Source organism: Girardinichthys multiradiatus, chromosome X (assembly GCF_021462225.1).
Source record: "Girardinichthys multiradiatus isolate DD_20200921_A chromosome X, DD_fGirMul_XY1, whole genome shotgun sequence".
Lineage (NCBI taxonomy): Eukaryota > Metazoa > Chordata > Actinopteri > Cyprinodontiformes > Goodeidae > Girardinichthys > Girardinichthys multiradiatus.
This window is the reverse complement of record NC_061817.1, coordinates 3558291-3581770: the sequence shown is the minus strand read 5'-3', so window position 1 is coordinate 3581770 and position 23480 is coordinate 3558291. Positions and strand designations below refer to the sequence as shown.

The following is a 23480-nucleotide window of genomic DNA, read 5'->3' as shown; positions in this document are numbered from 1 at the left end:
CCATATATGGTGTATAAAACAGCTTGGCAACATCACTTGTGGAACTGATTATGCACTTTGAATAGCTCCCATACGGAAGGTGGCATATGCACCAAACTTGGTGTGTATGCGTCCCCCGGACAGCCCCAGGTCTCCAAGAAGTTTGGTGAGTGTAGCTCACTTCCTTCATATAGCTGCCATAGACTCCCATTCATCTGAGAATGTCGGGCACTCAAAATAACTCCAAAACTATAAAGGGCATACAGACCAAACTTGGTGTGTATACTCCCCATGGGGCCCCCCAGGTGTCCCCCAGGTTTGGTGAGTGTAGCTCACTTCTTTCACATATTTGCCATAGACCCCCATTCATTTTCATCCAAGTGTGCAGATGAGTGTGCAGTGTGCAGTCCACCACAAGGTGGCACCCACTCAAGATATGTGTGACATGGCCAGATTCCAGGAGTCAAGTAATTAACATTAATTCTTCTGTGCACTGTGTAAAATCAGCTTATGTTCTTGAGGACAGCAAAGTGACACTGATTGTGGATGAAATTCTGCTGTGCACTGTGTAAAATCAGCTTATGTTCTTGAGGACAGCAAAGTGACACTGATTGTGGATGAAATTCTGCTGTGCACTGTGTAAAATCAGCTTATGTTCTTGAGGACAGCAAAGTGACACTGATTGTGGATGAAATTCTGCTGTGCACTGTGTAAAATCAGCTTATGTTCTTGAGGACAGCAAAGTGACACTGATTGTGGATGAAATTCTGCTGTGCACTGTGTAAAATCAGCTTATGTCATGCATGACAGCCAGATTAGACTCTTTTAGGATCCGATTTGGCTGTGAAATGTGAAGAATCAGCACGTGTGCACAGCCAAGTATGTATGTTCTTGTGACAGGATTTGACAGGACTCTACATCTGCCCTGGATCTCTGCCTCTAGAGCTAGAGGGATGCTGCACCTAACTCACAGTTTAACTCCACACTGAAAACTTACCTGTCTTCAATGGCCATCAACACAGGCTGGAACAAACAGGCTGATAATAAAGTATTTATTGATCATAGAATTGGGAATTTATCTGAATTTAAACTGAGCATATCTTGGTGTGTTATTTGTACTGATACCATCATTGTAATATTGTTGTAATAATTTGGTATATTTTATTTTGGTCTTCTACTTTGGTCTCATATTAATTTCATTTAATTCCCTATCATTACCTCAGGTTGTATTAAATGTACTACACAAACAAGTCGGAATTGAATAGTAAAAAACAATGTCAACATTTTAATAGAACTGGTTAAAAACAGCACACAGAACAAGTAAAAAACCAAACATTCTCAAACAATGCCAAACAAACACTACACTACCTTAAATACAAACTATATTTTGAGGGCCCGCTTGACCCTATCAGACGCCAGCTTTGAACGCAGGAGCCTCACTGTTGCTCTCTTCAGCGGATTTATTTTCACTGTTATTGATGAGCTCCTCGTGTAAGAGGCCGGCTGCCTCTTGCTGGGTGACAAACGCTTCACACTCAGCTGTCTCTGGGCCTTCTCTGCAGAGTCTAGAGAGGAGGAGGAGGAGGAGGAGGAGGAGTCCCCAGACTCCTGATAAGGGACGGGCGTCTCATCCTCCGACTCAGAGTCATCGCTGCTGCTCCTCTCCTCGGCCGATGCTTTGACCCCTGCTTTTGCTGGGGCTTTGCCTTTTGATGGGGCTTTGCCTTTCGCTGGGGCTTTGCCTTTCGCTGGGGCTTTGCCTTTCGCTGGGGCTTTGCCTTTTGATGGGGCTCTCTGTGTGTCCTGAGTAGATCCCCTCGCCCCCGGTGACTGCAGCATGCCAGTCATTACTTGCCTAAGCTGGAGCCCCTGTTTCAGGGTGAGGTTTTGGGTGTAGAAGCGGTCAGCCGTCCTGGTGTCGTGGCACATGGACGTGCTCACCTGCGCCCGCGTGGCAGCCGGCAGATTGGCTTTGGCCTGAACAGGGAAAGCGGATGGAAATCAGCCATGAGCACAACGTGTGTAATTACCGTAGAATGTATGCAAGAAGAGAAAGCTCAGCCATACTTACGCAGTCTGCCAGGGCGGTCCTGATCAACGTAAAGTTGATGTCCCCTTTCAGGTCCATCTTCTTCCACGCCAGCCTCAGGTACCGATTTATGTGTTTAAACGGCTGCTGACCCAGCGTGAAGAGCACATAGGGATTACTGGAGTCCACTCTCTCCTTGACGCTATGCAGCCGTTTAATCCAAGAGAACTCTGCCCTTGTCAGCACCAGACTGGCCTCCCCGAACTGCAGCGTGGTCTTGTGCTCTGCAACCTGCCAGAGTGGAGATAAAAGTGTTAAGAGGGTGCGTGTCTGTCCGCCCTGTGTCAGCAAACAAGCACCGCACTCTCTGCACAGTTCACTTACACGGATCTGGACCCCCTCCTCAGATCCCTCCAGCTCGGCCGTGGCTATGTCGGACTCCCTCATATTGGTAAAAACACTGGGACGGTGGCCGGTCATGCACGCCCAGTACGCACACATGTATCCGTAGAGGACGTAGCGGGCAGCCGTGCGGGAGATGTCCACCTCCACCTCGTCTGATGGAGAGCAGAGAGAGGTCTTTGTGAGACAGAGCCATGACACGGGGACATGCATGCATGCATGCAGGTAGGTAGGTAGGTAGGTGAGAAAATGTGAGAAGAAAAAAAAAAAAAAATCAAGTGAATAACCTACCCAGCAGCTTCTCCACCCTCTCAGGAGCCATCTGGAGGCACTTGAGGATGGTGGCTAATTCGGGGATCCTGGCCATTTTTGCCCGCTTCACTCTGCTCTGGTGTACCATGATAGGCCTGCCGGTGTCCTTGCGGGCCTTTTCCAAATACAGAAGGATCTCCTTCGTCTGATCCCGGGTCAGGCGGCATTGCTGGGGGCGGCAATTCACCATGTACTCCATGAATTGAAATGCGTGGTGAATGTAAAAGCGCAAAGTGGTAATTTCCTTCCCGCTCTGCCCCATCTCGGACACCCATCTGTGGAGTAGAAGGAGGGGGGGGAGAAAGGGTGGAAAGGGGGAGTCAGTGGAAGGCAGGCAGGCAGGCAGGCAGGCAGGCAGGCAGGCAGGCAGGCAGGCAGGCAGGCAGGCAGGCAGGCAGGCATGTGCAGAAAAACAGCAGGTATGTTTAAAGAAAGTGACTTACTTATTGATCCTTTCCACATTGTGGAGGAAGGTCCAGTCGCTGATTTTGTGTTGGCCCTGCGACATGTAGTGAAGGAAGGCCTTCACGCGGCTCACCCGTGATTTAGCAGCCTCAATCATTTTCGGGGTGGCCTGGGTGCTGGTGTGGAAGTCCCGAAAACGCTTCAGGTATAACTCTGAAATGACAGGGGTGGGAGAGAAAGTTTATATGTAGCATAAGCCGTCTATTCGATACAAATCAATTCAGTTTTATTGATATAGCGCCAATTCACAACACATGTCGTCTCAAGGCACTTCACACACAACAGTAGGGTTCATACATTCCAGTTAATCCTAATCATTGAACAGTGCAGTCAGATTCAGTTATTTATTCAAATTGGATAAAAAGTTTTTTCTATCTAAGGAAACACAGCAGATTGCATCCAGTCAGTGACTTGCAGCATTCACTCCTCCTGGATGAGACAGCGGAGAGGAAAAACATTCTTTTTTTTTTTTAACAGGAAGAAACCTCCAGCAGAACCAGGCTCAGTGTGAGCGGCCATCTGCCACGACCCACTGGGGGTTTGAGAGAACAGAGCAGAGACACAAAAAGAACACAGAAGCACTGATCCAGGAGTACTTTCTATGGGAAGGAAAAGTCAATATTAATGGATGTAGCTCCTTTAGTCGTTTCACCTAGAAAGAAAGAACAGATAAACTCTGAGCAAGTTTTCAAGGTTAGAGTCTGAAAGAGAGCACATAGAGTTAGTCACAGTAGAAGCTCAGTCAGTAGCCATGTCTAGGAGAGAGAAAGGGTTAAACACTAAAAGACAGGGCCATGTGGATCATCGGTAGAGGGTGAGCATTAAGTTGTTGCCAGCAGAAGCTCGGACAATTGCCCTCTCCAGAAAGGTGTCACAGGGAGACACAGAGTCAGGCCAGGTGTAGCTTCTAGGAAGAGAAAAGAGAGAACCAGGTTAAAAGCTGAAATAACAGCAAACAATGCGAAATTGGAGAGTAGTGTGAGAATGTAGCAAAGAGGGTGAAAGTGGTCATCATGTCCTCCAGCAGCCTAAGCCTATAGCAGCATAATTACACAGATAGTTTCAGTTCAGATTATTTAGTTAAGCAAGTTATTTACAACAACGTCGTCTCAAGGAACCCCACAAAGGGTCCCACCGATGCTCATTGTTATACTAAAAACCACAACGATTGGGATACCTCCCTCTGTCAGACTGATTATAACCATTGGAAAAGAGAAGGGGTCATACAGGTAGCAGAAATGGAGGGTGTGTTTGCACCTCAACCATAACTGAGCCGGTTTAGGCTCAACCTGACTCCCCCTTACTCTAACCAACAGGGAGGGAAGAAGACGGAGGGAAAAAATAAGGAAGATAGCTCAGGATAAACTAAGCCACTCTAACTATAAGCTTTATCAAAAAGGAAAGTTTTAAGCCTAGCCTTAAAAGTAGACAGGGTGTCTGCCTCACGGACTAAAACTGGGAGCTGGTTACACAGGAGAGGAGTCTGATAACTAAAGGATCTGCCTCCCATTCTACTTCTAGAGACTCTAGGAACCACCAGTAAACCTGCAGTCTGAGAACAAAGTGCTCTGTTAGGAACATATGGACCAATCAGATCTCTGATGTATGATGGAGCTAGATCATTAAGGGCTTTATATGTGAGGAGGAGAATTTTAAATTCTATTCTGGATTTAACAGGGAGCCAATGAAGGGAAGCTAAAATAGGAGAAATATGATCTCTCTTTTTAATTTTCATCAGAACTCTTGCTGCAGCATTTTGAATCAGCTGAAGGCTTTTCACTGCATTTTGTGGACATCCTGATAGTAAAGAATTACAATAGTCCAGCCTTGAAGTAACAAATGCATGGACTAGTTTTTCTGTGTCACTCCTAGATAGGATATTTCTAATTCTGGCAATGTTCTGGAGGTGAAAGAATGAAAATCCTAGAAACCTGTTTAATATGGGATTTAAATGACAGAGAATTGGCCAAAGTACTGAGCCCTGTGGCACTACACAATTAACCCTGGAGTTTAAAGATGATTTGTCACTTACATGAACAAACTGGAATCTGTCAGACAGATAAGATTTAAACCAGCCTAGCGCTGTTCCCCTGATCCCTACAGCATATTGCAGCCTTTCTAAGAGACTACAAGGTACTGACTGAAAGGTCTGTGGTGTGTGTGTGTGTGTGTGTGTGTGTGTGTGCGTGTGTGTGTGTGTGCGTGTGTGTGTGTGTGTGTGTGTGTGTGTGTGCGTGTGTGTGCGTGTGTGTGCGTGTGTGTGTCTAGGGGGGACTCACCCATAGATTCTGGAAGGATTATGCGCCTCATCAAGTTGCCCTTTCCTGTTCCAGCTGACCAAGAGAAGGATGCTGGGCCCGCAGTCTCTTTTTCCTCCTCTGCTCCTATCGCATGAGTTGGCAACACAATCTGCTCTCTCGCTCCAGGGATCTGGATCACCTCCTTCGGGGTGGGGAGGTTGGATGGTGCAGCTGAGGTGGTGGTCTCCTGCTCTTCAGTGACCTGGGAGAAAGAGTGAGTGAGAGATTTACTTTCAAATGCATTCACTGTGGATCTCTCATCCACTCACAGAATGGTCCACCTCTCCAGAAACCAGTGCCTGACAGATGACCTTCTCACCTGTGATTCTGCACCGGAATGCGGCTCCAATTGGCCGCTGGTGGATGCCGCCTCAGTCCTGTTTCTCTTAACCTGTCACACACAAACACACATACTACGTCAGTTACATGACCCTTCACCCCCGACTCAGAAAAGCCCCCCACAAATAACAAGCAAAGCCTACCTTTTGAGCAGTGGGAGCGTGCTGCCTCCTAAGACTGGCCACCAATCTTTTTAAAGTGGTTATCGTCTGCTGCTGCTGCTCCAACCTAGACTCCAGGTCCACCCTGATCTTCGCCATGGTGTCCAGCTCAGATTTGTAGCTGATATGAAAATCACAATCACTTTAAGCTGCATTTCTCTATTATTTCCTCTCTTGAAGATGAATTAATAATGATAATTAATTGATGACCTTTTCAAATGTTCTGCGCAGGGAGCACTGCAGCACACCGGGTCTGGAGTGGAACTAGGCTGCTGCTGCACCGCCACCTGGCCAGCCGGCGCGTACAGGTCTTCCAGCTCCCTCTTGTCAAAGTCTGAGACCATGGCTGGAGTGCTCATTGACGCGCGCAGCTCCCCCAGCAGGAGCCTTGCCTGGACCGTCCTGGCACGGGCCAGCATCTCCTCTTTGTGGGTCTGAGACAGCTCACTGTGTGTGTTTTTAATGTGTCTATCCAGGTGGTGACCAGGGCTGTACTTACAGCCCTGCACAGGACACGGGCAGGAACGAATATTGACATGTCCCGTTGCCCACTTCACCAAGATGGACCTCTCTTTTAAATTGACACATCTGTGAGCCGCCTTCAGGTGCCGGGCAACGTTCAAGTATGCGCAATTACACATCGGGCACCTAACCTCCCTCTTGTCAGACATGGTCTAAACTGGGGTGGAAAATCAATAAATCAATAAATCAATAAATAAAACGGGGACAGTGTACGTGAGTCACAAAGCATTTTTTTAACAATTACAACTTTTAAACAACAGTCAGTGTGTAGCCATTCATTCGCAGCACTTTGTCGCTGCTCAGACACGTTTTAAACGGGAAAAAATAGAAAACAAAACCGGGACAGTGTACGTGAGTCACAAAGCATTTTTTAACAATTACAACTTTTAAACAACAGTCAGTGTGTAGCCATTCATTCGCTCGCAGCACTTCGGCGATTTTAAGCAAAAACAACAACTGAAAAACAGCAACTTGGTGTGTACTTACAGCCACTGGAAACAATAGCAAACGTGTTGTTTTAAAAGCTCGTTCGAAATCTGCTCTTCTTTGGGGCAAACCTGCTTGCTTAGTCACCGTGATAATGCTCTCTAAGATGGCGCCGGCTGCTCTTGTTTTCGGAAAATACAAGCCCCGCCCCCAGCGATCTCCGCGAACATTGAGGCGTACTTTGTGCAGAAAGTAGATCCCGTTGAATTAAAGAAAAAAACTCCATGAAACGGATCAGGAAAATAACGGCAGGCTTTTAAAAGCTTCAAATGGTTAAAGTGTGGTTAAATGTGCGTGATTTATGGTGGATCAATGAGCTGTTAACTACATGCGCAGCTCTACGTGGAAGCAGCAGCTGTTAAATGTGTACTGAGAAGTATGCATTACAGCTCAGCTGATTGCCTAATAAACCTCCATGAAAAAGCTCAGAACCATAGGTATAGGCTTTTGAAAGCTTTAAAAACCTTAAAGTGTGGTTAAATGTGCCTGATTTATGGTGGATCACTTACTTAATAATTATGTGAGCAGCGCTAGATGCGTTGCGTTTAAGGGGGACTGGGAAAAAAGGCATAAGCAGATCAGATTGCATTAATAGAAACCAGATCAGCTGATTGCCTAATAAACCTCCATGAAAAAGCTCAGAACCATAGGTATAGGCTTTTGAAAGCTTTAAAAACCTTAAAGTGTGGTTAAATGTGACTGATTTATGGTGGATCACTTACTTAATAATTATGTGAGCAGCGCTAGATGCGTTGCGTTTAAGGGGGACTGGGAAAAAAGGCATAAGCAGATCAGATTGCATTAATAGAAACCAGATCAGCTGATTGCCTAATAAACCTCCATGAAAAAGCTCAGAACCATAGGTATAGGCTTTTGAAAGCTTTAAAAACCTTAAAGTGTGGTTAAATGTGACTGATTTATGGTGGATCACTTACTTAATAATTATGTGAGCAGCGCTAGATGCAGTGGGCAAAACGGTGTCGCTTTACCAAATGGGTGTCTTTTCAGCTCTTGTTTTATGACCTGTAGCATTTTCTCCACTTCAATTGCACACTGCGCATCTTCTACTTGTTCTGATCGAAAGTCTCTTGACCTTAGTCGCGTATGACGCACCTGAAAGGAAATAGCTAGTAGAAGGTGCTAGGCATCTGTGCTTTCACACACTGGTAGAGGCTTTAAATGGGATGCTGAGCTGTGAATTTGGTCCAGATCGGGCAAAGCGTTGTGGAGTTACGAGGTGTCAAAGGTGCTGAGCGGACCAAAATTCACCCTCGCCGTTTCCAGCAGAAACGTCCGAGCGACACCGGATCGACGTTTTCACGCTCTGTACGAACCCCCGAGACACATTTGTGAAAATCAGCCCAATAGGCCAACGGTGGTCAAATCCACAAACCCCAGATAGTCCTCTCAGGTTCAGAGAGCAACAGAGGACTGCTCACAGGTGGATGGGAGGAGGGGGTGCTGGAAGCTTTAACGCACGGCCACCAAATTTTACACACATGTTCTCGGCCGCATAGGTGACGCATTCTGTCATTTTGGTGTCTCTAGCCACTTCGGGGGCCGGGGGACGCGAGTTTGAAATGTGTGCCTTATTGCTCACGCAGTGTGTTTGGGCCCCTAGCTTCGCATAGGAGTGTTTGTTCTGCACATGCTTGGTACCGTTGGAAAGGGCAGATTCTGACGAACAAAACGGGACCATCCATGTCTTCCTACACCACTGCATTCTCCTGCGAAAAGCCTAAAACGGTCCGCAGGTTCGTTTTGGCCTTATCAGCCAGGGACACGCTCACGCAGTGTGTTTGGGCCCCTAGCTTCGCATAGGAGTGTTTGTTCTGCACATGCTTGGTACCGTTGGAAAGGGCAGCATCTCACGAACAAAACGGGACCATCCATGTCTTCCTACACCACTGCATTCTCCTGCGAAAAGCCTAAAACGGTCCGCAGGTTCGTTTGGGCCTTATCAGCCAGGGACACGCTCACGCAGTGTGTTTGGGCCCCTAGCTTCGCATAGGAGTGTTTGTTCTGCACATGCTTGGTACCGTTGGAAAGGGCAGCATCTGACGAACAAAACGGGACCATCCATGTCTTCCTACACCACTGCATTCTCCTGCGAAAAGCCTAAAACGGTCCGCAGGTTCGTTTGGGCCTTGCACAAGGTGGATACAGGGGACATCTAGTGGAAGGTGCTAGGCATCTGTGCTTTCACACACTGGTAGAGGCTTTAAATGGGATGCTGAGCTGTGAATTTGGTCCAGATCGGGCAAAGCGTTGTGGAGTTACGAGGTGTCAAAGGTGCTGAGCGGACCAAAATTCACCCTCGCCGTTTCCAGCAGAAACGTCCGAGCGACACCGGATCGACGTTTTCACGCTCTGTACGAACCCCCGAGACACATTTGTGAAAATCAGCCCAATAGGCCAACGGTGGTCAAATCCACAAACCCCGGATAGTCCTCTCAGGTTCAGAGAGCAACAGAGGACTGCTCACAGGTGGATGGGAGGAGGGGGTGCTGGAAGCTTTAACGCACGGCCACCAAATTTTACACACATGTTCTCGGCCGCATAGGTGACGCATTCTGTCATTTTGGTGTCTCTAGCCACTTCGGGGGCCGGGGGACGCGAGTTTGAAATGTGTGCCTTATTGCTCACGCAGTGTGTTTGGGCCCCTAGCTTCGCATAGGAGTGTTTGTTCTGCACATGCTTGGTACCGTTTCCAGCTTGGTACAGTTGGAAAGGGCAGATCTGACGAAACAAAACGGGACCATCCATGTCTTCCTACACCACTGCATTCTCCTGCCGAAAAGCCTAAAACGGTCCTCAAGGTTCCGTTTTGGGCCTTATCAGCCAGGGACACGCGTCACGCAGTGTGTTTGGGCCCCTAGCTTCGCATAGGAGTGTTTGTTCTGCACATGCTTGGGTATACCGTTGGAAAGGGCAGCATCTCACGAACAAAACGGGACCATCCATGTCTTCTACACCACTGCATTCTCCCGCGAAAAGCCTAAAACGGTCCGCAGGTTCGTTTGGGCCTTATCAGCCAGGGACACGCTCACGCAGTGTGTTTGGGCCCCTAGCTTCGCATAGGAGTGTTTGTTCTGCACATGCTTGGTACCGTTGGAAAGGGCAGATTCTGACGAACAAAACGGGACCATCCATGTCTTCCTACACCACTGCATTCTCCTGCGAAAAGCCTAAAACGGTCCGCAGGTTCGTTTTGGCCTTATCAGCCAGGGACACGCTCACGCAGTGTGTTTGGGCCCCTAGCTTCGCATAGGAGTGTTTGTTCTGCACATGCTTGGTACCGTTGGAAAGGGCAGCATCTCACGAACAAAACGGGACCATCCATGTCTTCCTACACCACTGCATTCTCCCGCGAAAAGCCTAAAACGGTCCGCAGGTTCGTTTGGGCCTTATCAGCCAGGGACACGCTCACGCAGTGTGTTTGGGCCCCTAGCTTCGCATAGGAGTGTTTGTTCTGCACATGCTTGGTACCGTTGGAAAGGGCAGCATCTGACGAACAAAACGGGACCATCCATGTCTTCCTACACTACTGCATTCTCCCGCGAAAAGCCTAAAACGGTCCGCAGGTTCGTTTGGGCCTTGCACAAGGTGGATACAGGGGACATCTAGTGGAAGGTGCTAGGCATCTGTGCTTTCACACACTGGTAGAGGCTTTAAATGGGATGCTGAGCTGTGAATTTGGTCCAGATCGGGCAAAGCGTTGTGGAGTTACGAGGTGTCAAAGGTGCTGAGCGGACCAAAATTCACCCTCGCCGTTTCCAGCAGAAACGTCCGAGCGACACCGGATCGACGTTTTCACGCTCTGTATGAACCCCCGAGACACATTTGTGAAAATCAGCCCAATAGTGCCATTCTCAGCACTCTCTCTCTCTGTCGGTCGGCCATTTTGAAAAAATGTTGCCAAGCTGTTTTATGCACCATATATGGTGTATAAAACAGCTTGGCAACATGACTTGTGGAACATTTGCCACAGGCTCCTGGTCGTACAGGGGGACAATTAAACATTTCTCCAGCTTCAGTTCCTGCTAGCAGGGTTCCAGAAACATGCATTAAAGCTTAAAATGTTCCTTTTAATATAACCTTTTCAACGGTACCATGCATCCTGGAGGTTTTGCCAGCTGCTGTGGACATTCTCAGCACTCTCTCTCTCTGTCGGTCGGCCATTTTGAAAAAATGTTGCCAAGCTGTTTTATGCACCATATATGGTGTATAAAACAGCTTGGCAACATGACTTGTGGAACATTTGCCATACATTATGGAAGGTGTCAGGCAAGTGGCCCAAGTTTACCCAGGGCCCAGTGCCTGAAACCTGGGTACACTTGGCCGGACCACCCCTTGCGTGGGGACCACCAGTTGTGATTTTGGTGAAATTGGGCAGGCAAGTGGCCCAAGTTTACCCAGGGCCCTGTGCATGAAACCTGGGTACCTGGGTGCCAGCTGCTGTGGACATTCTCAACACTCTCTCTGTCGGTCGGCCATTTTGAAAAAATGTTGCCAAGCTGTTTTATGCACCATATATGGTGTATAAAACAGCTTGGCAACATGACTTGTGGAACATTTGCCACAGGCTCCTGGTCGTACAGGGGGACAATTAAACATTTCTCCAGCTTCAGTTCTGGCTAGCAGGGTTCCAGAAACATGCATTAAAGCTTAAAATGTTCCTTTTAATATAACCTTTTCAACGGTACCATGCATCCTGGAGGTTTTGCCAGCTGCTGTGGACATTCTCAGCACTCTCTCTCTCTGTCGGTCGGCCATTTTGAAAAAATGTTGCCAAGCTGTTTTATGCACCATATATGGTGTATAAAACAGCTTGGCAACATGACTTGTGGAACATTTGCCATACATTATGGAAGGTGTCAGGCAAGTGGCCCAAGTTTACCCAGGGCCCAGTGCCTGAAACCTGGGTACACTTGGCCGGACCACCCCTTGCGTGGGGACCACCAGTTGTGATTTTGGTGAAATTGGGCAGGCAAGTGGCCCAAGTTTACCCAGGGCCCTGTGCATGAAACCTGGGTACCTGGGTGCCAGCTGCTGTGGACATTCTCAACACTCTCTCTGTCAGTCGGCCATTTTGAAAAAATGTTGCCAAGCTGTTTTATGCACCATATATGGTGTATAAAACAGCTTGGCAACATGACTTGTGGAACATTTGCCACAGGCTCCTGGTCGTACAGGGGGACAATTAAACATTTCTCCAGCTTCAGTTCCTGCTAGCAGGGTTCCAGAAACATGCATTAAAGCTTAAAATGTTCCTTTTAATATAACCTTTTCAACGGTACCATGCATCCTGGAGGTTTTGCCAGCTGCTGTGGACATTCTCAGCACTCTCTCTCTCTGTCGGTCGGCCATTTTGAAAAAATGTTGCCAAGCTGTTTTATGCACCATATATGGTGTATAAAACAGCTTGGCAACATGACTTGTGGAACATTTGCCACAGGCTCCTGGTCGTACAGGGGGACAATTAAACATTTCTCCAGCTTCAGTTCCTGCTAGCAGGGTTCCAGAAACATGCATTAAAGCTTAAAATGTTCCTTTTAATATAACCTTTTCAACGGTACCATGCATCCTGGAGGTTTTGCCAGCTGCTGTGGACATTCTCAGCACTCTCTCTCTCTGTCGGTCGGCCATTTTGAAAAAATGTTGCCAAGCTGTTTTATGCACCATATATGGTGTATAAAACAGCTTGGCAACATGACTTGTGGAACATTTGCCACAGGCTCCTGGTCGTACAGGGGGACAATTAAACATTTCTCCAGCTTCAGTTCCTGCTAGCAGGGTTCCAGAAACATGCATTAAAGCTTAAAATGTTCCTTTTAATATAACCTTTTCAACGGTACCATGCATCCTGGAGGTTTTGCCAGCTGCTGTGGACATTCTCAGCACTCTCTCTCTCTGTCGGTCGGCCATTTTGAAAAAATGTTGCCAAGCTGTTTTATGCACCATATATGGTGTATAAAACAGCTTGGCAACATGACTTGTGGAACATTTGCCATACATTATGGAAGGTGTCAGGCAAGTGGCCCAAGTTTACCCAGGGCCCAGTGCCTGAAACCTGGGTACACTTGGCCGGACCTCCACCCCTTGGGGACCACCAGTTGTGATTTTGGTTGAAATTGGCCAGGCAAGTGGCCCAAGTTTACCCAGGGCCCAGTGCCTGAAACCTGGGTACACTTGGCCGGACCACCCCTTGCGTGGGGACCACCAGTTGTGATTTTGGTGAAATTGGGCAGGCAAGTGGCCCAAGTTTACCCAGGGCCCTGTGCATGAAACCTGGGTACCTGGGTGCCAGCTGCTGTGGACATTCTCAACACTCTCTCTGTCGGTCGGCCATTTTGAAAAAATGTTGCCAAGCTGTTTTATGCACCATATATGGTGTATAAAACAGCTTGGCAACATGACTTGTGGAACATTTGCCACAGGCTCCTGGTCGTACAGGGGGACAATTAAACATTTCTCCAGCTTCAGTTCTGGCTAGCAGGGTTCCAGAAACATGCATTAAAGCTTAAAATGTTCCTTTTAATATAACCTTTTCAACGGTACCATGCATCCTGGAGGTTTTGCCAGCTGCTGTGGACATTCTCAGCACTCTCTCTCTCTGTCGGTCGGCCATTTTGAAAAAATGTTGCCAAGCTGTTTTATGCACCATATATGGTGTATAAAACAGCTTGGCAACATGACTTGTGGAACATTTGCCATACATTATGGAAGGTGTCAGGCAAGTGGCCCAAGTTTACCCAGGGCCCAGTGCCTGAAACCTGGGTACACTTGGCCGGACCTCCACCCCTTGCGTGGGGACCACCAGTTGTGATTTTGGTTGAAATTGGCAGGCAAGTGGCCCAAGTTTACCCAGGGCCCAGTGCCTGAAACCTGGGTACACTTGGCCGGACCACCCCTTGCGTGGGGACCACCAGTTGTGATTTTGGTTGAAATTTGGCAGGCAAGTGGCCCAAGTTTACCCAGGGCCCAGTGCCTGAAACCTGGGTACACTTGGCCAGACCACCCCTTGGGGACCACCAGTTGTGATTTTGGTTAAATTGGGCAGGCAAGTGGCCCGAGTTTACCCAGGGCCCAGTGCCTGAAACCTGGGTACACTTGGCCGGACCACCCCTTGCGTGGGGACCACCAGTTGTGATTTTGGTTGAAATTGTGCAGGCAAGTGGCCCAAGTTTACCCAGGGCCCAGTGCCTGAAACCTGGGTACACTTGGCCGGACCACCCCTTGCGTGGGGACCACCAGTTGTGATTTTGGTTAAATTGGGCAGGCAAGTGGCCCGAGTTTACCCAGGGCCCAGTGCCTGAAACCTGGGTACACTTGGCCGGACCACCCCTTGCGTGGGGACCACCAGTTGTGATTTTGGTTGAAATTGGGCAGGCAAGTGGCCCAAGTTTACCCAGGGCCCTGTGCCTGAAACCTGGGTACCTGGGTGCCAGCTGCTGTGGACATTCTCAACACTCTCTCTGTCGGTCGGCCATTTTGAAAAAATGTTGCCAAGCTGTTTTATGCACCATATATGGTGTATAAAACAGCTTGGCAACATGACTTGTGGAACATTTGCCACAGGCTCCTGGTCGTACAGGGGGACAATTAAACATTTCTCCAGCTTCAGTTCTGGCTAGCAGGGTTCCAGAAACATGCATTAAAGCTTAAAATGTTCCTTTTAATATAACCTTTTCAACGGTACCATGCATCCTGGAGGTTTTGCCAGCTGCTGTGGACATTCTCAGCACTCTCTCTCTCTGTCGGTCGGCCATTTTGAAAAAATGTTGCCAAGCTGTTTTATGCACCATATATGGTGTATAAAACAGCTTGGCAACATGACTTGTGGAACATTTGCCATACATTATGGAAGGTGTCAGGCAAGTGGCCCAAGTTTACCCAGGGCCCAGTGCCTGAAACCTGGGTACACTTGGCCGGACCACCCCTTGCGTGGGGACCACCAGTTGTGATTTTGGTGAAATTGGGCAGGCAAGTGGCCCAAGTTTACCCAGGGCCCTGTGCATGAAACCTGGGTACCTGGGTGCCAGCTGCTGTGGACATTCTCAACACTCTCTCTGTCGGTCGGCCATTTTGAAAAATGTTGCCAAGCTGTTTTATGCACCATATATGGTGTATAAAACAGCTTGGCAACATGACTTGTGGAACATTTGCCACAGGCTCCTGGTCGTACAGGGGGACAATTAAACATTTCTCCAGCTTCAGTTCTGGCTAGCAGGGTTCCAGAAACATGCATTAAAGCTTAAAATGTTCCTTTTAATATAACCTTTTCAACGGTACCATGCATCCTGGAGGTTTTGCCAGCTGCTGTGGACATTCTCAGCACTCTCTCTCTCTGTCGGTCGGCCATTTTGAAAAAATGTTGCCAAGCTGTTTTATGCACCATATATGGTGTATAAAACAGCTTGGCAACATGACTTGTGGAACATTTGCCATACATTATGGAAGGTGTCAGGCAAGTGGCCCAAGTTTACCCAGGGCCCAGTGCCTGAAACCTGGGTACACTTGGCCGGACCTCCACCCCTTGGGGACCACCAGTTGTGATTTTGGTTGAAATTGGGCAGGCAAGTGGCCCAAGTTTACCCAGGGCCCAGTGCCTGAAACCTGGGTACACTTGGCCGGACCACCCCTTGCGTGGGGACCACCAGTTGTGATTTTGGTGAAATTGGGCAGGCAAGTGGCCCAAGTTTACCCAGGGCCCTGTGCATGAAACCTGGGTACCTGGGTGCCAGCTGCTGTGGACATTCTCAACACTCTCTCTGTCGGTCGGCCATTTTGAAAAAATGTTGCCAAGCTGTTTTATGCACCATATATGGTGTATAAAACAGCTTGGCAACATGACTTGTGGAACATTTGCCACAGGCTCCTGGTCGTACAGGGGGACAATTAAACATTTCTCCAGCTTCAGTTCTGGCTAGCAGGGTTCCAGAAACATGCATTAAAGCTTAAAATGTTCCTTTTAATATAACCTTTTCAACGGTACCATGCATCCTGGAGGTTTTGCCAGCTGCTGTGGACATTCTCAGCACTCTCTCTCTCTGTCGGTCGGCCATTTTGAAAAAATGTTGCCAAGCTGTTTTATGCACCATATATGGTGTATAAAACAGCTTGGCAACATGACTTGTGGAACATTTGCCATACATTATGGAAGGTGTCAGGCAAGTGGCCCAAGTTTACCCAGGGCCCAGTGCCTGAAACCTGGGTACACTTGGCCGGACCACCCCTTGCGTGGGGACCACCAGTTGTGATTTTGGTGAAATTGGGCAGGCAAGTGGCCCAAGTTTACCCAGGGCCCTGTGCATGAAACCTGGGTACCTGGGTGCCAGCTGCTGTGGACATTCTCAACACTCTCTCTGTCGGTCGGCCATTTTGAAAAAATGTTGCCAAGCTGTTTTATGCACCATATATGGTGTAAAAAACGGATTGCCAACATGACTTGTGGAACATTTGCCACAGGCTCCTGGTCGTACAGGGGGACAATTAAACATTTCTCCAGCTTCAGTTCCGGCTAGCAGGGTTCCAGAAACATGCATTAAAGCTTAAAATGTTCCTTTTAATATAACCTTTTCAACGGTACCATGCATCCTGGAGGTTTTGCCAGCTGCTGTGGACATTCTCAACACTCTCTCTCTCTGTCGGTCGGCCATTTTGAAAAATGTTGCCAAGCTGTTTTATGCACCATATATGGTGTATAAAACGGATTGCCAACATGACTTGTGGAACATTTGCCATACATTATGGAAGGTGTCAGGCAAGTGGCCCGAGTTTACCCAGGGCCCAGTGCCTGAAACCTGGGTACACTTGGCCGGACCTCCACCCCTTGGGGGACCACCAGTTGTGATTTTGGTTGAAATTGGCAGGCAAGTGGCCCAAGTTTACCCAGGGCCCAGTGCCTGAAACCTGGGTACACTTGGCCGGACCACCCCTTGCGTGGGGACCACCAGTTGTGATTTTGGTGAAATTGGGCAGGCAAGTGGCCCAAGTTTACCCAGGGCCCTGTGCATGAAACCTGGGTACCTGGGTGCCAGCTGCTGTGGACATTCTCAACACTCTCTCTGTTGGTCAGCCATTTTGAAAAATGTTGCCAAGCTGTTTTATGCACCATATATGGTGTATAAAACAGCTTGGCAACATGACTTGTGGAACATTTGCCACAGGCTCCTGGTCGTACAGGGGGACAATTAAACATTTCTCCAGCTTCAGTTCTGGCTAGCAGGGTCCCAGAAACATGCATTAAAGCTTAAAATGTTCCTTTTAATATAACCTTTTCAACGGTACCATGCATCCTGGAGGTTTTGCCAGCTGCTGTGGACATTCTCAGCACTCTCTCTCTCTGTCGGTCGGCCATTTTGAAAAAATGTTGCCAAGCTGTTTTATGCACCATATATGGTGTATAAAACAGCTTGGCAACATGACTTGTGGAACATTTGCCATACATTATGGAAGGTGTCAGGCAAGTGGCCCAAGTTTACCCAGGGCCCAGTGCCTGAAACCTGGGTACACTTGGCCGGACCTCCACCCCTTGGGGACCACCAGTTGTGATTTTGGTTGAAATTGGCCAGGCAAGTGGCCCAAGTTTACCCAGGGCCCAGTGCCTGAAACCTGGGTACACTTGGCCGGACCACCCCTTGCGTGGGGACCACCAGTTGTGATTTTGGTGAAATTGGGCAGGCAAGTGGCCCAAGTTTACCCAGGGCCCTGTGCATGAAACCTGGGTACCTGGGTGCCAGCTGCTGTGGACATTCTCAACACTCTCTCTGTCGGTCGGCCATTTTGAAAAAATGTTGCCAAGCTGTTTTATGCACCATATATGGTGTATAAAACAGCTTGGCAACATGACTTGTGGAACATTTGCCACAGGCTCCTGGTCGTACAGGGGGACAATTAAACATTTCTCCAGCTTCAGTTCTGGCTAGCAGGGTTCCAGAAACATGCATTAAAGCTTAAAATGTTCCTTTTAATATAACCTTTTCAACGGTACCATGCATCCTGGAGGTTTTGCCAGCTGCTGTGGACATTCTCAGCACTCTCTCTCTCTGTCGGTCGGCCATTTTGAAAAAATGTTGCCAAGCTGTTTTATGCACCATATATGGTGTATAAAACAGCTTGGCAACATGACTTGTGGAACATTTGCCATACATTATGGAAGGTGTCAGGCAAGTGGCCCAAGTTTACCCAGGGCCCAGTGCCTGAAACCTGGGTACACTTGGCCGGACCTCCACCCCTTGGGGACCACCAGTTGTGATTTTGGTTGAAATTGGCCAGGCAAGTGGCCCAAGTTTACCCAGGGCCCAGTGCCTGAAACCTGGGTACACTTGGCCGGACCACCCCTTGCGTGGGGACCACCAGTTGTGATTTTGGTGAAATTGGGCAGGCAAGTGGCCCAAGTTTACCCAGGGCCCTGTGCATGAAACCTGGGTACCTGGGTGCCAGCTGCTGTGGACATTCTCAACACTCTCTCTGTCGGTCAGGCCATTTTGAAAAATGTTGCCAAGCTGTTTTATGCACCATATATGGTGTATAAAACGGATTGCCAACATGACTTGTGGAACATTTGCCACAGGCTCCTGGTCGTACAGGGGGACAATTAAACATTTCTCCAGCTTCAGTTCTGGCTAGCAGGGTTCCAGAAACATGCATTAAAGCTTAAAATGTTCCTTTTAATATAACCTTTTCAACGGTACCATGCATCCTGGAGGTTTTGCCAGCTGCTGTGGACATTCTCAGCACTCTCTCTCTCTGTCGGTCGGCCATTTTGAAAAAATGTTGCCAAGCTGTTTTATGCACCATATATGGTGTATAAAACAGCTTGGCAACATGACTTGTGGAACATTTGCCATACATTATGGAAGGTGTCAGGCAAATGGGCCGAGTTTACCCAGGGCCCGGTGACTGAAACCTGGGTACACTTGGCCGGACCACCCCTCGGGGACCACCAGTAGTGTTTTGGGACATTTTGCAGGCAAATGGCCCGAGTTTACCCAGGGCCCGGTGTCTGAAACCTGGGTACACTTGGCTGAAAGTTCAGATCTGGCTGTGAAATGTGTAGAATCATCACATGTGATGCAGCACAGCCAAATGAGACACATAGCTCCTCTCTCCTTACCAGATGTACAGAGTTTATCTCGCCTTACCAGATGTACAGAGCTTATCTCGCCTTACCAGATGCACAGAGCTTATCTCGCCTTACCAGATGCACAGAGCTTATCTCGCCTTACCAGATGCACAGAGCTTATCTCGCCTTACCAGATGCACAGAGCTTATTTTGCCTTACCAGATGTACGTAGCTCCTTACCGGATGTACAGAGCGTATGTTGCCTTACCGGAGGCACGAGCATGTTGGGGCTGCAAATTACTTGGTGTGTTCGCGGAGGGGTGCTCGAGTCTGGGGTGCCAGGGTTCGAGGGGTGGGCCTGGTCCTCCATTATGGAAGGTATCAGGCAAATGGCCCGTGTTTACCCAACAACGGACTCTCAACATGAGTTTTGGGTAATATCATAAAATCGCAATCTAATGTTTGTCCAGGAGATGGCAGAAAAGACCTCCTCAGAGGCACTCCTGCCAATACTATCCTTTGGTCTATTGACTTATACTGGCCGTGTCCCTCTTATACACCGGGTGTCCCTTAGGGGCCACCCTGTGTATACGAGGGGCAGGGCCAATACTTGCATTGACATGTGCTGTCCGTGTCTCTCGTATACACCGGGCGCCCCCCGTTTTCCCTTATGGTCCACCCTGTGTATACGAGGGGCAGGGCCAATACTTGCATTGACATGTGCTGGCCGTGACCCTCGTATACACCGGGTGCCCCCCGTTTTCCCTTTATTGACCACCAAGTGGATGACAGTGCTAAGGTGAATACTCGGCTTGGGTGAGTAACCCATTCATATAATTCCCATAATGGGCCACAAGGTTTAGGAGAGGGCCATCAATTCCAATGTGGGCATGTGATGAGATTAACCAAATCTCAACCAGCTCTGCAATACATGTGTTGAAAACAACGGACTCTCAACATGACTTTTGGGACATTTGGCATACTTTAACAATATGGAAGGTGTCAGGCAAATGGCCCGAGTTTACCCAGGGCCCGGTGCCTGAAACATGGGTACACTAATCTCAACCAACTGTACAACACACGTGTTGAAAACAATGGACTCTCAACATGAGTTTTGGATAAGATCATAAAACCGCAATCTAATGTCTGTCCAGGAGATGGCAGAAAAGACCTTCTTAGAGGCACTCCTGCCAATACTATCCTATGGTCTATTGACTTATACTGGCCGTGTCCCTCGTATACACCGGGTGTCCCTCAGGGGCCATCCTGTGTATACGAGGGGCAGGGCCAATACTTGCATTGACATGTGCTGGCCGTGTCTGTCGTATACACCGGGTGCCCCCCGTTTTCCCTTATGGGCCACACTGTGTATATGAGGGACACGGCCAATACTTGCATTGACATGTGCTGGCCGTGACCCTCGTATACACCGGGTGCCCCCCGTTTTCCCTTATGGGCCACACTGTGTATATGAGGGACACGGCCAATACTTGCATTGACATGTGCTGGCCGTGACCCTCGTATACACCGGGTGTCCCCCGTTTTCCCTTATGGGCCACCCTGTGTATACGAGGGACAGGGCCAATGCATTGACATTTGCTGGACGTGTCTCTCGTATACACCCGGTATCCCCCGTTTTCCTTAATGGGCCACCCGGTGTATACGGGGGACAGGGCCAATGCATTGACATGTGCTTTCCGTGTCTCTCGTATACACCCGGTGTCCCCCGTTTTCCCTCATGGGCCACCAAGTGGATGACAGTGCTAAGGTGAATACATAGCTTCGGTGTAGGCGAGGATTCACTTGTCTTGGTCCGCCCGATGTATACGAGGGACACGGCCCGCGCGGTTCAGGGAAGGTCGGGTATACCCGGTGTATACGAGGGACACTGCCCACACACCACCAACACCTTTGGCCGTCGCCTCCACTTGGCGGCAGTTATGGGAAAGCCGGGGCCACCCGGTGCGTACAGGGGACACTACCCACACGCCAACACCACCTCTGGCTGTCGCTTGCACTTTGCGGCAGTCAAGGGAAAGTCGGTGCCGCCCGGTGTATACGGGGGACGAAAGTCGGGGCCGCCCGGTGTATACGGGGGACGCGGCCCACGCGGTCAAGGGAAAGTCGGTGCCGCCCGGTGTATACGGGGGACGCGGCCCACGCGGTCAAGGGAAAGTCGGGTCCGCCCGGTGTATACGGGGGACGCGGCCCACGCGGTCAAGGGAAAGTCGGGTCCGCCCGGTGTATACGGGGGACGCGGCCCACGCGGTCAAGGGAAAGTCGGGGCCGCCCGGTGCATACGGGGGACGCGGCCCACGCGGTCAAGGGAAAGTCGGGGCCGCCCGGTGCATGCGGGGGACGCGAGCCACGCGTTCAAGGGAAAGTCGGGGGCCGCCCGGTGGACACGGCGGGCGCGGCCAATGCGTCCACCCCCCTTGCTCCACCCCGTGGCGGAACGCGGAACTGCGGAAACTTTGGGGATTTTTCGCGCGGCCCCCCGGCGACCGAGAGGAGCGGGGCCGGTCTCGGAAAACCCGGGGCGGGGGCGGGCGCGCGCCGGCGCGCCCCGCGTTCCCGCCCGGGCGCCGGGGCCCGCGCCGCGGGCCGGGGCCGCGGCCCAGGCGCGGGGCCCGGGGGCCGCGGGGGTGCGGACGCGTTGCGCGCGCCCCGCGCTTCCCTGCGTACCTTAAGGGAACTGAGAGCACTGATTTTTGAAGCTGTGTTGGTGGAATTATTTCACATTCTTGTTGTCCCAGTCTAAAATCTCTGTTGTGCATTTTGTTTTTTTTTTATTAAAATTAAGCATGGTACTTAGGAAATATGTTTGGTCAGCCCTTCTAACAGCTGTAAAATCATCTTAATAGAACTGTCTAAAACGTACGGAAGCTTACTGTATTCACAAAAAAAAAAGAATAAAACATCTTTTCTCATAATTACGAGATCAGGATATTGTAATTATGAGAAAAGATCTCGTAATTACGACATTGCAGTCCTGTGATTATTATGATTATATTATTTAATCATAATATTTTAATATTTTATTAAACAATAATTCGGTCTGTTAAGTGTTGTCCAGTGAATACCACCCCAAAAAGGTACTGGTATTAGGACAATAGTGAAAGGTGTGAGCCAAGCTCTGACATTACTGAACAGTGAAACTCTGCACAGACATGGAATAAATTCGCAAAATTACTTACAATACAAAATTTATTAACAAAAATAGGTCAACTCAAAGTCAAACATATTTCAATCAACAAACTCTTTACTATGCTACATCAATCCAACTAAACTACCAAGCAGAATGAAAAAATAAAGAAAACCAACTATGTACAATATGAACAACTAAATCAAAGTTGGGTAAAAACCATGACCAGTAAAATGATGCAACATTACCATTCAATGTTGTTTATGTTTAAGAACCAAGGATTATCTTGAAAAATCTGGAAATGAAGTTGTGTTTTTTTTGGAACTAACTTAGAAAATAATTGGTATACCTTCAATCAACCAGTAGACGACGCAATGACGTCACATTTTGCAAGCATGCTTAGTGTTTGCGGAAGTAAATATGGATGGAAATGTTGGCCTGTATTTAGCAATTTTTAAGTTGTTTTCCAACCGCAGCCTGCATATTAACAACGCTGGCTGTTTGGATTCGCCTTTGAGAAGCACCAGTGAGACTTTCAAGGCAGACGGAAACTAAGAGTTGGCCTGACCCAAACAATTGTTGTTATCTAAATCTGGCTCCTCTGTATGGCCTTGGATGGCCAGCTATCTTCAACTTCTGGAAGTTATGTAAACATGACGCTCTGCTCCCTCTGTCCCCTCCCTTTTCTGAGGACATCTGTGGACCTGCTCATAGAATATGCCGGTTGATAAACACTCCATCGTACTATCAAGGACAATGGCCTCTGCGGTGAAGGCGACAGTGCTTCACGCACTCACATGCACACACACACACATGCTCAAGATAAACATATGCACCCCGTCACACCGCCTTCACCGGATCCCCTGCATGATGTTGTTTCGTATATGTGTTGCTTCTTTGTGCTGAGGTTTTTTTTCAATCTCAAACTGTATCCAGCTAAGGGTAAAGTGTGAAACATGATTTTTTTTCCCTCTTCTTACCTAATGTGGTCTCTTTTTCAATCTAGCACAGGCAGCGCCTATGAGTGGGCAGCAAAGCCTTGGTGTCCCGTACCCCCCATGTCTTCTGTCATGTTGTCTGTCTGGATGGGTTGTACTAGAATTCTAATTTCCCCTCGGGGATCAATAAAGTATTTTTGAATTTGAATTTAATTGAATTTGAATATCCATCAGCTTTTCTCAGGTCGGTTCTTAGCTGTACTTATCTGTAAATATCTTATTTTGTAAATAATCTGAAGCTATCAGATTAATGTAGTAGAGTAGAAAGTGTC

At 48.6% G+C, this 23480-nt stretch overlaps 1 protein-coding gene across 1 annotated transcript; it reads right to left on the bottom strand.

Moving 5' to 3' along the window:
• Positions 1 to 1236: 1236 nt before the first annotated feature.
• On the bottom strand, positions 1237 to 7296 carry LOC124862456. Its single transcript, XM_047356374.1, has 10 exons — positions 6996 to 7296; positions 6198 to 6666; positions 5970 to 6108; positions 5807 to 5878; positions 5467 to 5689; positions 3166 to 3340; positions 2702 to 2997; positions 2393 to 2565; positions 2051 to 2299; positions 1237 to 1956 (listed from the first exon to the last, which is right to left on the bottom strand). Exons 2-10 carry the CDS (start codon positions 6656 to 6658, stop codon positions 1360 to 1362), a joined length of 2385 nt encoding a protein of 794 aa, XP_047212330.1. The 5' UTR covers positions 6659 to 6666; positions 6996 to 7296; the 3' UTR covers positions 1237 to 1359.
• Between the last annotated feature and the right edge of the window lie 16184 nt (positions 7297 to 23480).